We start from the raw sequence: 16172 nt of genomic DNA on the forward strand, positions 1-16172 counted from the left end.
ACATAAGAGTAAACACAAAAGTTTTTTTTGTCTCATTCCAATGTTACCACTAAACCTTTATTAAAGATGATCCAGCCTAGGGCAGAAATTCTCAATAAATAATAAATATTTAATGAAAAGAATGCCTACGCTTTTTGTTCGACAACAAAAGCCAGGGCAGGATTTCTAAAGAAGGCAAGTGTTTGGACGTTGGGCAATGATTCCGGGCCCCACAAAATATCACTTCATGAATAAAAATACGAAAAAAGGAAGGAGAGAAATGCCAGAAAAATCTGGTGTTTTATCAAAGGAACTTGTGGCTTCGTGGTCGTGCGGCTAGTGTCACCAAGCATTTAGTCGCATCGTGCTAAGAGCGCGGGTTCGATTCCCGCCGCAGCTGTCAGGAAAAGTTTTAGGCTGTGCCACTCGTTGCATGCTAGTCCGTTGTCTAGTGTCGTCGTGCTTCCTTCAAAGAGCGAATAGCTCACTGAAATTACTTAACGTGTCCGTGCCTTTGTCACATTTACTGTGTTCCTCAACATTTTAAGCAGTTACACTCGTTTAAAATGCATGAAAAACGCAATTTAAAAAAACAACGATATGTATAGATACTGCTGCCACATACAAACGGACGTAACAACTTGAACGAAATTATAAAAAAAACACCCACATACATACTAGCGGCGACATCTGTAGATAATATTGCACGAAATGATTTTCTGGCAACATTGGTGAAAATCTTAAGTTGAACGATATACTGGCAACACTATCCATCCAATCTGTCAAATGGGCTTTGTTATTGTTTGTTTGGAGTTTTGTGGTTGAGATCCTCTTTTTTTATTCTTCTTCTTGACGTAACGTCCTCACTGGGGCAAAACATGCTTCTCAGCTTAGTATTCTATGAGCAGTTTCACAGCTATTAACTGAAAGCTTCCTCTGCTAATAAACTTTCCCATGCATATATCCTGTGGCATGCACGACGATAATCTATGCCAAAAAAAGGCAAGAAAATTTCCTTTTCAAACAGTTCTTCTCTTGTTCCCCAAGCAGCGCAAACTGATTACAACAGCACCTGTGATTTTGATTTTCAGGTCGCCCGTTTGCTTTGCTTTCCGTAGGAAGTAGTTTGTGAGGGTATTGAAGAGTTTGTCAACCATCCGAGTTAAACAGTATTTGCAGCAGTCATCCAACGGAACGTTCTGCTTCAATACTTACCGACCTGTCAGTTCTCGTAGAGGAAGTGTTCAAAGAAATACCAATGGCATGAGTTCTCAGTAATAGCAGCACGATAAGGCTAGAAGTAATTGTGATGTTCTATTTAATACTGGATTCCAAATTGGGTCTGGATGGTTGGTCCTGTTTCTCTTATCATTTTAACATTTGTTGTACCTTGATCTCAAACAACCAACACTGGATATGAAACCCACTTCTTCAACACTTTCCTCGACTAAGATTTGATGAACAGAACTCCCAACTTAGGTAAGGGGTCCATGAAGTAATATGGCATATTTCAACTTTCACAGTTTTCCACGAAGGTTCGGCTGAGGTATCTGTGATGAAACTGTCGCTCTCGTCAACTGAAATACTTCTATCTAGGTTCAACTATGTACTCGATAAGCTGATGTCAAGAGTTGCTTCTTGAAGGAACCTAAAACATATTGAATGATTCATTTATTTAGTTAACATCAAATTCATGATAATACTGAATCAACAATTTGCCGCCATAATACTCGATTTGCAGCTGCAGCTCTCCAACGTCGGTCACGCCTAACACTCGCCAGATCACGCTCCACCTGGTCCGCCCATCGTGCTCTCTGCGCTCCACGCCTTCTTGTACCAACCGGATGGTTAGCAAACACCAACTTTGCAGGGTTGTTGTCCGGCATTCTTGCAACATGCCCTGCCCATCGTATCCTTCCGGCTTTGGCCACCTTCTGGATGCTGGGTTCGCCGTAAAATGCAGCGAGCTCGTGGTTCATCCTTCTCCATCACACACCGTTCTCCTGCACGCCGCCGAAGATCGTCCTTAGCACCCGTCGCTCGAAAACTCCGAGTGCTTGCAGGTCCTCCTCGAGCATCGTCCATGTCTCGTGTCCGTAGAGAACCACCGGTCTTATTAACGTCTTGTACATGGTACATTTGGTGCGGGGGTGAATCTTTTTTGACCGCAGTTTCTTCTGGAGCCCATAGTAGGCACGACTTCCACTGATGATGCGCCTTCGTATTTCACGGCTCACGTTATTGTCAGCCGTTAGCAAGGAACCGAGGTAGACGAATTCTTCTACCACCTCGAAAGTATCCCCGTCTATCGTAACATTGCTGCCAAGGCTTGTCCTGTCTCGCTCAGTCCCACCTACCAGCATGTACTTTGTCTTAGCCGCATTCACCACCAGTCCGACCTTTGCTGCTTCACGTTTCAGGCGGGTGTACTGTTCTGCCACCGTTCCAAATGTTCTAGCAATAATATCCATGTCATCCGCAAAACAGACAAATTGGCTGGATTTCGTGAAGATCGTACCCCGGCTGTTGAGCCCGGCTCGTCGCATAACACCTTCCAGGGCGATGTTGAATAGTAGGCAAGAAAGTCCATCACCTTGTCGTAGTCCCCGTCGAGATTCAAATGAACTGGATAGTTCACACGAAATCCTTACGCTGTTCTGCACACCGTCCATCGTTGCTCTTATCAGTCTAGTCAGCTTCCCGGGAAAGCTGTTCTCGTCCATAATTTTCCATAGCTCTGTGCGGTCGATACTGTCGTATGCCGCTTTGAAGTCGATGAACAGGTGATGCGTTGGGACCTGGTATTCACGGCATTTCTGGAGGATTTGCCGTACGGTGAAGATCTGGTTCGTTGTCGACCGGCCGTCAATGAAACCGGCTTGGTTCACGAACTCATTTACTTTAGGGGAAAGACGACGGAAGATGATCTGGGATAGCACTTTGTAGGCGGCATTCAAAATAGTGATCGCTCGAAAGTTCTCACACATTAACTTGTCGCCTTTCTTGTGGATGGGACAGATTATCCCTTCCTTCCACTCCTCCGGTAGCTGTTCGGTTTCCCAGATCTTGACTACTAACTGGTGCAGACAGGTGGCCAACTTTTCCGGGCCCATCTTGATGAGTTCTGCTGCGATACCGTCCTTACCAGCCGCTTTGTTTTTTTTTTGAGCTGGTGGATGGCATCCTTAACTTCCCTCAGCGTGGGAGTTGGTTCGTTCCCGTCCTCTGCTGCACCAATATAGTCATTTCCTCCGCTGCCTTGGTCCTCCGTGCCTACATTCTCTTCACCATTCAGGTGCTCATCGAAGTGCTGCTTCCACCTTTCGATCACCTTACGTTTGTCCGTCAGAAGGCTCCCGTCCTTATCCCTGCAGATTTCGGCTTGCGGCACGTAGCCTTTGCGGGATGCGTTGAGCTTCTGGTAGAACTTGCGTGTTTCCTGTGAACGGCACAGCAGTTCCATTTCCTCGCACTCCGCTTTTTCCAGGCGGCGCTTTTTCTCCCGGAAGAGACGGGTCTGCTGCTTCCGCTTCTGTCTGTATCGCTCCACATTCTGTCGGGTTCCATGCTGCAGCATTACCGCCCGCGCTGCATCCTTCTCCTCCAGAACCGCTCTGCACTCCTCGTCGAACCAATCGTTTCGTCGACTCCGTTCTACGTATCCGATAGTGCTCTCGGTTGCGTTGTTGATGGCTGCTTTGACTGTACTCCAGCAGTCCTCTAGAGGGGCCACATCGAGCACACCCTCGTCCGGCAACGCTGCCTCGAGATTCTGCGCGTATGCAGTGGCGACATCCGGTTGCTTCAGTCGCTCTAGATCGTACCGGGGCGGCCGCCGGTACTGTACATTGTTAACAACGGAGAGTTTTGGGCGCAGTTTAACCATTACCAGGTAGTGATCAGAGTCGATATTAGCGCCACGATAGGTCCTGACGTCAATAATGTCGGAGAAGTGCCGTCCATCAATCAGAACGTGGTCGATTTGCGATTCCGTTTGTTGTGGTGATCTCCAGGTGTAACGATACGGGAGGCTGTGCTGGAAGAAGGTGCTACGAATGGCCATGTTCTTGGAGGCGGCGAAATCGATGAGGCGTAGGCCATTTTCGTTCGTCAGCTGGTGGGCGCTGAACTTTCCAATCATCGGTCTGAATTCCTCCTCCTGGCCTACCTGAGCGTTTAGATCCCCTATGATGATCTTGACGTCGTGGTTTGGGCAGCGGTCGTACTCGCGTTCGAGCTGCGTGTAAAATGCGTCTTTGTCATCATCAGTGCTTCCGGAGTGAGGGCTGTGCACGTTTATTATGCTAATGTTGAAGAATCGACCCTTGATCCTCAACCTGCACATTCTTTCGTCGATCGGCCACCAACCGATCACGCGCCTCTACATGTCGCCCATCACTATAAAAGCTGTTCCCAGCTCACGTGTGTTGCCGCAACTCTGGTAGATGGTATGATTACCTCTAAACGTTCGCACCATAGATCCTGTCCAACACACCTCCGGCAGCGCTACGATTCCGAACCCGCGGTCCTTCAGTATATCGGCGAGTATGCGGGTGCTCCCGATGAAGTTGAGAGATCTGCAGTTCCACGTACCGAGCTTCCAATCGCAAGTCCTTTTTCGTCGCTGTGGTCGTCGCCATTGGTATCGGTTCGCATTCTTCTCTTGTTGATTTTCCGGTGCTAGTCTTTTTTTACGGCTGGCTCGCAGGGCCTGACACCAACCCACTAACCCAGGGTGCTGGGCTTACCTTCCCGGAAGCTACGGGTTCTGCATTGGCATTTCCTCCAACTACAGCGCTAAATATTGAATGATTATTAGTCGCGACGATAACCATTATTCAATACTTGTTACAAATAAAGTTATACTGAATACTACTGTCGTATCGTACCCCACGTTGGGCGACTCAATACAGAAAACTGTTAGCAGAACCCTACAAATGCGCATTTTATTTTCCTCATCGACCCCCATATTTGAGATCTAATGGAATACGAAAAGTAAAATGAAACATTACAAATGCACAAAACACAAACATGCAACACATAACATAAATTGTGCCCCGTTACCTAAATGGATAACAATTTCCAATTCCAGGATGACGAGGTTTCATTATTGGTCTTGGTCCATTATTCAATCCTGTAATCACATTTTTTCTAGCAGATTACCTTTCCGTTCACAACGTTGTTTGTTTACATATGATCTGGGACCATTTGGGCAGGTGAACCTATTATGGGTTCAATTTTGAATGTACTGACTTGATTTTTGTGTCACGATCCGATACGCATAGTATCTAGTCATGTTCAAAAATTCAGTCCAATCGGCTTGAAATTGACAGTGTTACAGCAGCAAGTGTCCAAAATAGGCCCCCTGCCATAATGGTCCTAGACTCTAGCTTGATTTTGGTCTAGGAACGTCGAATCCTAAGGAGACATCTCGATTCGGGCAACAACACAAGACCGACTGCGATTTGATGTCTGTGTTAGATAACGGCTTACGTGTTTTGTATTGGATCATTTCCCGGAATTATTGGAAAACTATAAATGCACAGTAAAGTTCAAAGACAGATGACAAACCAAAGGATAACATATCAAATATACTGACGAAATGCTCATAACAATTTACAAACGTACAGTATGCGGCAGGAAAAAATGCGAAAGGGTTTTTTTTTTCAACTTCAAACCTCATGTTCGACCATTTGAAATTCATCAATCTATGTTTCAACATTCCATGATTTCTTACAGGCTAATTTTATAAAAAAAAATAATTTAAAATGTCTTCAAGACTGCGCCTGAAGCTGAGGACAATCAAAATTTTCAAACCACGGAAAAGTACACAGATCTCTAAATTTCACATCTGATAAAAAATAGTTTCAAATTTTCTCTGCAATATTATCATATATATGTGTTTATTTCATCTGGTATGGGCTCTGGATTAGTATAGCCTATTTTTTTAATCGAAATGAAGCTCATTTCTTTTACGATTTTAGCCATTTTGCCTTATGACCATTGGGCGCGCAGTTTATTGATACCAATTTTTTAGGCTTACATTATCACATGTTAAAAAATCAAATATGCTCATTTTTATTATGTAGTGGTAGAATATAGACGTTGACTGATATACTGTCATGAAAAAATAGTCATATATATCCCATATTCAACATGTGACAGCACTTTGAAATTTTCGCATTTTTTCCTGCCACACCCTGTAACATACTGTTTAGACGAAGCTTTAAACATATTTGATAGAAAGTGATCAGAACATAATATTATCGTCGCTTTCCTTCAATAGGGGCACAACTGAAAAATGTGAATTTTCAGAATAAGCGTTTGAAAGTTTGGAATCTTGAAGCACCTCCTACCATCATGATGAAAGCAATAGAATTTTGATTGTTGTATTATAGAAGAAGGACTGAAGTTTACATAGTTTTTCATCATTTGCTACCAAAATCTCAAAAAATGACAAATTTTGAGTTGTGCCCACATTGCAGGAATTCGACAATATCACGAATTTCCACAGCGCTTGCACTCCACCCATGTTGAAACTTTCTATAAGCTCTGGCGAACGACATGCTGGGGTCCTTCCCAACAGGGTTCCTGATTTCCACTTTTCATCTTCTTCCACATTCGAAGACAGTCAGTAGCGAACGATTGTCGCTTTAGCTCGTGTGTATGCTTGTCAGCGACGACAGCAAATTCCGGCGAACGGTGAGAAGCCACACTTGAAAATTACTCATTCGTCCACATTCGCATCGCAAGCGAATGCGATTCGTGAGTGATGCGATTGATATTGTGCATACGAATTTTTGATGTTTTCGAATTATTTTCTTTGCTTATCTAGCATTTCAGCAACAATACAGTAAAAATGAATGCATTACATGCAGAAATTCTCTTCTACTTATGATAATAGCCGCTTCGATCGCTCATCGCATTGCGATCCAAACTGCGACGAATGCCAACGAATATTCTTGTTAAGCAGCTGGCTCATCGCTTCCCACTGGTGATGGGGTTGCGTGTTTGATCACGACGATCCGTTTGCTGCATTTTTCTCGATTCGCTTCAGCAGAGAGGAGTGAATATGAATGGAGTGAGGCGAATATACCGATCCTTGTTTTGCATGCATCTATACAAATTTTTGATGGCGAATGTTTATTTAGGGCCGTACACAAATTACGCCACGCTTTTAGGGGGGAGGGGATTTTGCAAAACGTGACGACCCCATACAAAACGCGTGACGTAGGGGCCAGGGGGGGGGGGTTGAAATAGGTCGATTTTTGCGTGACATAATTTGTGTATCACCCCTTATACTTACCGGTCAACATTTTGCGGGAACCTGTGAAAGGATTTTGCACAATTTCATCCATGAGTACTTCCACAGAAATGCATTTCACACTTTCGACCCATTTTGTTTGTTATTCTTTAGTCCAGTCCAGATACAGAAAGGCTAAAAATCAATGAGCATATGTAGTGCACGTGAGCAGAGCATTCACAGTGATAAGTTTTTGTTCCACAATATGAAGTAGAATCTGAGATTGCCACTGTTGACTGCGCCCAGACGAACCCATCTATTTCTACGCCACTGCGTGACACACACGGTAATGATCCTGCAATCACAGACAAACAGACGTCTCACATTGTTCACTTCCCATCGTTTCACTTTTTAACAGTTGATTCAAATATTCTGTAGTTCGCAAATCATCCGTTTACGTTATTGTTTCTGGGTAATCCTAAAGAGTATCTTTGTTGGTACGGCTCAAAAGGTAATTTACACTATTAGCAACACTCCATAAACACTAGAGAAGTCATGAAGTTTCTCCTAATAAATACAGAGGTTCAGCAATCGCAAGGGACACCGTTGCAGGAAGGAAGATCTGAGCCTGAATCACTAAGAGTAAGCCTGTTATAATTAATAAGTAAGAAAAATGCTCATGAATTTGTACTTTTAGGGATTTTATAGTTTACCTCATCTTGCGAATGAATTCATTAAATTTAGATCCTGTTCCTCATTGCCTTCGCAACAACCACCTTAGTAATAAAAGAGAAATGGCAAATATTTCCTCGACCGTCCTTAAGTTTTACGTTTGTCGACTACGGCATTACGAGGGCGATTGCAAATCACAGTTGCACTTACACTTTGAGCAGAGCCGAGATGTTCAAGAGTACGTACGAGCCGTATGTAGTACAGTCAGGTCTTTTTTACGCGGTTTTGATTTACGCGGCCGTGTAAAAAAAACTCCATACAAAAAAAAAATCATCGTCTTATTTTTGCATGATTCGTCGAGAAATGGTGAGACTTTTTTTACGCGGTTTTTTTAAATTTGAACTGAGTTTTTTTTTTATGCGGTACGTATCCCCCGCGTTAAAAAAAACCTGACTGTAATCTCATTAAACATGATTTAGACTCTTCTCAGAAATACTTTATAGATAGTTTGTAGGTATAAGGCTCTGCACGAAATTCTTTCCCACTTCACTTTTATTAAGGATTTGCAAACAACAAGGCCAATAAATGTTAAATCCCATACAAAATCAAAACTGATTGCATTGTCATATGCTTAAAACGATCCACGTTTTAATGGCACACGATTTCAACTGGAAAAAAAAAATGCAAATTTTTAGAATAAGCGTTTAAAAAATGATAGCCTCGGAGCACATCCTGCAAGTTTACGTATGAATATATAATTCGTGAAACATTGATTGAATATTGATTGATATTTCATGGAAAGAGCCTGAAGGACTTTTTGATTAATAAATTGTAGAATATTATTTTTCAACAACTATGGAAAAAGTTGACTGATTCTGAGTTGTGCCTTTATTTCACAAAATTAATAAACATGCACATATCTAGCGTTTTTGGGTAATTTTCCAAACGGGTCTTTGTGAGATGAAACTTTACATAGGTTCTCATCATTTGCTATTAAAATCACAAAAATGACAAACTACTCAATTAAAATCAGAAAATGACACTTATCAAGAAAATCAAACAACGCACTATCTGACAAATCTGGCGTTCGATTTGAATAGGTCGAATCTACATAGGGATCACAGCAAACTTAGGACCTATTCAAATCAAACGCCTGAAATACTCGGATCGCACTGATCCGAGTTTCGTCCGTACACTCAATAAGATGCTGAAGCAATTGATGATGAGGTACTCGAAATAAGATGTTTACCTCCTGTTCAATCCATCATCTGAAATAATTCGGTTTTTATTGCCAAAATTGGCGATTTCCACAATAAAATATACCAGGAAAAAATCACCATTCACTACGTAACTCTATTATCATGCATACACAAACGAACTGGCAGCACTTAAGGCACCCATTAGCACCGACCACCGTATACCGTGTGCACCAGCTACATTTTACCTGTCACCTATCAACATCGCAATTTTTGTTGTCGTGTCAAAGCTGATGCTCAACTTTGTGTTGATTGTTTACACCGTCCTCGCTTCAAGCGGGGTGTATTTCTAATCAGGAACCGGCAAATCAAGTACATTCAGTGATGTTTGTTCGTTGATAAATTGCTTGCCAGGCGATGCGAGTGATCAGAACTCGGTGAACCTTCCAGCGTGTAGCATTACGCGATTGCATTGAGTGGAAGTGTTTCGCACACAGTTTGCTGCAGAATGGAGGAACAACGAAAAATGGATTTCATCCGCGGAGAACTGGCCGAAACCATCGTGGGAGTGCTGAATGCGAATGCCGATTTGGTTGAGGTCAAACTTTCGACCCCGGAACATCTGGATGGATTCATGTCCGTCATACACAATCTGGTGCTGGTGACAAAGGATAAGAAAACAAGGTAAAGGAATTCAGTATTTGTATATCAAGCATGCATAGTAATGTGTATATTTATTTTAGCGAGCAGAAAACAATCAACTTGATGGTGAAGATAATGAAAGGCGACGAAGCATTTCGGGAGACTTCATTTGCCAAAACTCAATTTAGCAACGAAATCTACATCTACACCAAAGTGATACCGGTGTTTACTGAGCTCTTAACGTCGAGAAATTGCACTGTTCGAGGAAGTGATTGGTGTCCGCACATATTGTACGGCAAGGCGGGTAAAATTCCTAACTTTAGTAACATTTACGAAACAATCCTGGTAATGGAAAACATGACGCTGGATGGATTCAAAGCGGGACCGAGAAATGATTTGGATGAGGCTCATTTGAAGCTTATGGCTAAGAACATTGCACAATTTCATGCGTGTACATATGCCATGAAAATCGAGAATAAAGCGGAGTTAGACAAAGTTGTGGATGGGATTATTCCGATGAACTTCAGCAAAGATGGCAAACTATTGGATAGCTATGCCACGCTAATCAAACTTGGTATGGATAGAATCTACGAATACATCGATAAGCATCCTAATGTACTTGATTCTGACCAATTCAAAACCAATATGACTAAACTTCGCAGCAAATATGGAGAACAGCCCATACAACTAATGCAGAAATTTTTGGAACGAAACGAGTTTTCCGTAATTCTGCACGGTGACTATAACAGAAACAATGTGATGTTTAAATACGAAAATGGCAAACCGGTGGATCTTCGAATGTTTGATTTCCAGGAAAATCGTTACGCCACACCATCTATAGATTTGTCATTCTTCATGTGCATGAGCATGCCGACAGGATTTCGTGAGCAGTTTTGGACTCCACTATTGAAATATTACTACGATAGCCTCATGGACACGTTAGTCGACATACTGAAATGCGCAAGAACTGATCCACGTTTGGAAACCTACAGTTACGACAACTTCATGAAGCATATGGGTAAATTTGGTTTATATGGAGGATTTATAGCAGCTCACTTTTTACCGTGGATGCTGTGTTCGGAGGAAGAATGTGCCCAACTGGCGCACCATTTTGTCAAGGACTTAAATTCTGCTGATATGAAGCACTGGACCAGAGTCAGCGGTGGAGAAGCAGTAGATAAACGACTTATTGAAATCTTTAGACACCTTAGTCAACTGGGATACTTTTCGATTGTCGATGATGACTAAATATTTTTTATCATAATTTGTGCGAAGGACAAACGATCAAATCGTTAAAATACATTTCAATTGTATTATGTGTTGAATCATAGTCCATAAATAAATAACAAACGAATTTACTTATATGTTATAAACACCTGAAAAAAAACGTGAACATCTACCTAAATAAACTTTTGACATTTATCAACAGAAGATTTTTTTTGGAGTGGTTAATTTCTAGCATATTATGACTTCAAACCAAACGGTTCATTGATCTCTTAATAAAATCAAATATTAAGATCTCAAAGAGAACTACATCTTTGTTCCACTAGTTCTATACGTCCTTTCATTATTTATAGGTACCGTCAACTGGGTTCAAATCGGGGTAAAAAAAGTGCAGAAAATTTCCTTTTGGCATATCTAGATTCAATCACCAACAGCACTGAGCAGAAGCTGAACCTATTTCCAGGTTGAATATGAAAAACTTGTGTGGCTAGACCAGTTCTACAAGAAGGTCACGGGAAAATGCTTGTTCTCCAATATTTAAAGAAAATTACATCGACTGCTTTCGAAAAATACCAATTGACATTCACTTTGAATAATAATTGGCATTTTACGAAGACAGTCGATGACATTGACCTTGCATATCAAAGTGAGAGCAATTTTTTCATGACTTTCTTGTAAAACAGGTCTGGTCACACAAGTTTTCAAATACCTACCATATTCTCAGGTTCAGCACTGAAAAACTTTGATGCCTTCTCACAATTAGCAACCAAACAGATATTTTCTGGTTCTAACAACTTGAATTCCATCATAATATCCTTTACTACAGCTAAGATATCAATCAAAACTGTTTTATACACCCCAGCAATTCCAGAAAAAAAATCTTTGTAGAAATCACCTAAATTTCACTGAGATAAGAGTCAAAGGCAGCAGCTGTCTGAATCACGCCGTTCTTGAAAGTTCGTGTGCAGGGGAAAGCGATTCTTTCGGGAAGTTAGTCAGTGGACACTTAAATAGACATTTATCACCAAGTTCGTTCCATATTATTAAAATAATTGACAGTATAAGACACATGGAATTGTATTATACATAATAGTATACAAGTAAACACAATATTTTTCGTTTACTTCCCCAAATAACATTGAAAGGTTCGTCATTTCAAGTTGCGGCCCAAGCTCTCGAATCACTTTGGAAAAGTGAAAAGGCTTATAATAGTTATTTTTTTCCTTAATTATGGCATTTCCGAAATAATTGGAATAGTTTGATCTCCAGTGTCGACATTTGCTACATTTTTGCTAGAACATTTGGACAGAGCTTTATACCCGCCTGAAACGTGAAGCAACAAATATCTGACTGATGGTGAACTCGTCAAATACTTTCTGGCTGGTGGAACCGTGAACTACAGGGCAAGCCTTAGCAGCAGTGTTACGATAGACGGGGACACTTTCGAGGTGGTGAACGGTTTCGTCTATTTTACATCCTTATTAACTGCAGACAACAACGTTAGCCGTGAAACACGAAGGCACATTATCGGAGGAAGTAGGAATGATTTACTTGGTAATCTGATGAACGACTAGCAAGAAAGTAGTCTCAGACCATATTCGGGACAACAGATCGTGTCCAAGAACCGATATTGAATGTTCCGTCGTAAGTGGTCAAATATAAAAATAAACCGAACCTAATCATGCGACACATCAAATTGCGGCTTTTTCAATAACCTTATAAACAGTTAGCCAGCAAAAAGTCTCAGACCATGTTTGCGAGAACCGGTAGTATACCAGAACTGGTAACGAGTTAAATATAGGAGTGAACCAAAATCATGCATACGACACATAAAATCGCAGCTTTTTCTATAACTTTCCGAATGATTAGCAAGAAAATAGCCTCAGATCACATCTGAAGCTACCGGTAGTGATTCGAAACTGGTTCCGTGTGTCTCACTGGAATCGGTCAAATATCAACCCATTCATACAACAGATCGATTCGATTTTTCAGGTATCCTGATGAACAGTTGACAAGAAAATAATCTCAGACCATATTTGAACAATCGGTTGTGTCATGGAATCGGTTCCAGGTATCCCGCCGGAAGTAGTTAAACGTAAAATTGAACCAAGTCATAAATGCTCGAAAATTTATTGTATTCGGTTCACGGAATCCGGAGATATAACAGGTCGAAGTTGGCTATCGGATAATTATACCATCTTCTAGAATCTTTATAACTAAAATTTTTACTTTTCAATAAATTGTTAACTACATATCTGTAACTTTTCGAAAAGTGCTTCAAAATTCCCAGATTTTTACTGTAAGTTGGTCAAATAGTTGTCTTTCAGTGGTTCAAATTTGGGAAAGATTGGGCTATTCCACATGAAGGTCGATTATAACAATATATGTAACAAAAAGATTTGGTTACGAAACGGAAAAGGGGCGTGTCCACTTTAAAAGGGAAGAAGATAGTAGGAGAGTTAAGGTGGGGGATGTGGAAAGGATAGGCCCGGATTAAGGATTGTGGGGGCCCGGGGCCCGAGCGGATGTGGAGGCCCCTCGGAGAGATGACCAAAAATGTTTTTCCTTATTTTCGAACAGTACTTGAGCAATATGAAAAATAAAGTTAATGTTAGCAACCAAAAAATGTTTTTGTGGGGGCCCCTAAAATGTGGAGGCCCGGGGCCCGGCCCCCCTTAGATCCGGCCCTGGGAAAGGATAAAGGTAATTGTGTACACCGTAGTTTAAATAGGGTTGCACAACGATGGGCGGTGTGCAAAACTGCGTGAAGATTTCATTCAGAGCTCAACAGGAAACGCGATAGGGTGATGAACTTTTCTGTGCATGCCGTTAAGTTAAAGAAAATCTCATTATAATCCCAAGATAACCGCAGCAACGGCTGACTTTTGCACTTGCTCACGATTTTAGGCGCACAAATCTCAAAAAAACTCAGAACAAGCTCAGTTGATCTTCTAATTTTAAGCTTATTAAAAGTGAGCACACAATCCATTGGAAATCCCTCAAAACCATCTGAGATTCACCTGCTCAAACTCCTGCACCTTAACCCTCTGAAACCTCCTGGAATCTTCTGAAACGTTCTCTACGTTTCGCTACGTTTCTCTACGAGCACCCCTTTAATTAAACTATATAGGTTGGCTCCAGAGGCACGTCCTCCTCAATGCTACCATGTCCTGCCATAGAAGTGTAGTAACTTAAAAGTCATGAATTTTCACTAGTATTCAAATCAAACAAACGTCATGCTAAGAAAAAAAAAACTGGAATATCTTTAAGAATTCCTCTAGTGACATCTTCTGAAATTCCTTCAGGAATTTATTCCTGCAGGAATTTCTCCACGAATTCCTTCACGATTCGCTCAAGGGCCTTTTTTTCGTGAATTCCTCCATACGGGGTTCCGATAGCAATTGTTTCATGGCATGTTCCAGAAAAATGCTTCAGGAATTCCTCCCAGGATTTTTTTTTCAATAATTGTTTACAGATATTTCTGCAAGAATGCATCAAAGAATTCATCCAGGAATTTTCCCATAGTTTTCTGCAGTGATTTCATCATGAATTCCTCCCGAGATTCCTTCAGGAGTTTCTCCGAGAATTTCTCCTTATCGTTAAGAAGATCCTCCCGAATTTTCTCCAGGGATTCCCAAAGGAACTTACCCAAGAAACACACTTGTCACAGAAGAGTCACAGCGGCGCAGGTTCATGTTGCGCAGAAGTCAATATGACTTACTTCTAACAAATAAATACATAATTGCTAGAAGTAACTCACAGTAACTTATGCGCAACAAAAACCTGCGCTGCCGTGACTCTTTTGTGACAAGTGTGTTACTTGGGTAGATTCTGTTAGGCATTTCAGTATCAAGCGTGTATACAGCTTGACTATCAGCGCTGTAATGATCGAGAGCAATGGTAGATGCCCTTCCAGAACCTTCGACCTTACATTTGAAGATTTTTTTTTATTACCGTACCGTCAAGTCACCATTCACCGTGGATCTAAGAAAATTTGAGGCGAATAAAGGCTGTCGTTTTACACCAATCTTATAAACATTGTTGGTACCGCTGTTAATTGCCTTCATTATAGGTTAGAATTAAAGTAATAACCACAAAAGTAGAACATTTTTCACAAAAATGGATGATATACAGGGTGTGGCTGGAAAAAATGCGAAAAGTTCAAGGCACTATTACACGCCAAATATGGGATATATATGACTATTTTTTCTTGACAGTGTATCAGTCAATGTCTATATTCTAGCGCTGAAAAAAAAAATGAACATATTTGATGTTTAACATGTGATAATGTAGGCCTAATAAGCGGATATCAATAAACTGCGCGCCCAATGGTCATTAAACAAAATGACTATAACAGTAACAAAATTAGCTCAAATTCGATGAACAACCAGACCACACTGATCCAGAGCCATGTAGTTTCACATACCAGAAGGAATAAGTACATATATTTGATGATATTGTAGAGAAAATCAAAAGTTTTGTTTTATCAGATGCGAAATTTAGCGGCCTGTGTGATTTTCTGCGGTTTGAAAATTCTGGTTGTCTTCATCTTCAGGCGCCGCCCTGTTAAGGATAGTGACCAAAATGGGAACTTTTTTAATTAACTTTTCAGAAAACTAGCCTATTATAGATCATGGAACGTTGAACGTTTACCAATCTATGTTAATGTCAAATGGACGAAAATGAGGTTTGAAGTTGAAAAACACTTTCGCATTTAATTTAGAAAAACGAATTCTCAAATTTTCGTACCAAATTGGTACGAAGGTTCTCAGAATTGACTGAAATTTCTTTCACATGTAGGGTTAATATATATATATATGAACAAAAACTAAATTGAAAGAAATCAGGGTCGCCAAATTTTCCGGAAAACTCCAGTGGAAAACAAACATTTTCCACAGACACCACCTACTTTGAAAAATCATAACTCAAGAACGAAGCATCGTAGACACTTTTTATGTGAAATCCTAAGCAAATATTCTCAGCATTAAAAAAAAACACAAGATAAAAATTGTTTTCCAGAAAATTGAGGAAAATCGTTTGGAGAAGTCGAAAAAAAACTATTTTCGAAGTCCAGGAAAATTCCCAAAAAAAAATTTTTTGAAAGTAAATTTTATAAGCTACTACATATTTTAAATTGAATTTGAAAAATGAATGCAACCAAACTGATTATTGGAATGGTTCGTCTTTCGGAATTCAGGTTAACAATGCAAAATTCT

The 16172-nt window shown here is 40.8% G+C and overlaps 1 protein-coding gene across 1 annotated transcript; it reads left to right on the forward strand.

Annotated features, from left to right (window-relative positions):
• The first annotated feature begins 9344 nt into the window (after positions 1–9344).
• Positions 9345–11163, forward strand: LOC109433437 (uncharacterized). Its single transcript, XM_019709865.3, has 2 exons — positions 9345–9774; positions 9834–11163. Exons 1-2 carry the CDS (start codon positions 9599–9601, stop codon positions 10978–10980), a joined length of 1323 nt encoding a protein of 440 aa, XP_019565410.3. The 5' UTR covers positions 9345–9598; the 3' UTR covers positions 10981–11163.
• The last annotated feature ends 5009 nt before the right edge of the window (positions 11164–16172 follow it).

The sequence above is a fragment of the Aedes albopictus genome, chromosome 3 (genome assembly GCF_035046485.1).
Source record: "Aedes albopictus strain Foshan chromosome 3, AalbF5, whole genome shotgun sequence".
In the NCBI taxonomy this organism is placed as follows: domain Eukaryota; kingdom Metazoa; phylum Arthropoda; class Insecta; order Diptera; family Culicidae; genus Aedes; species Aedes albopictus.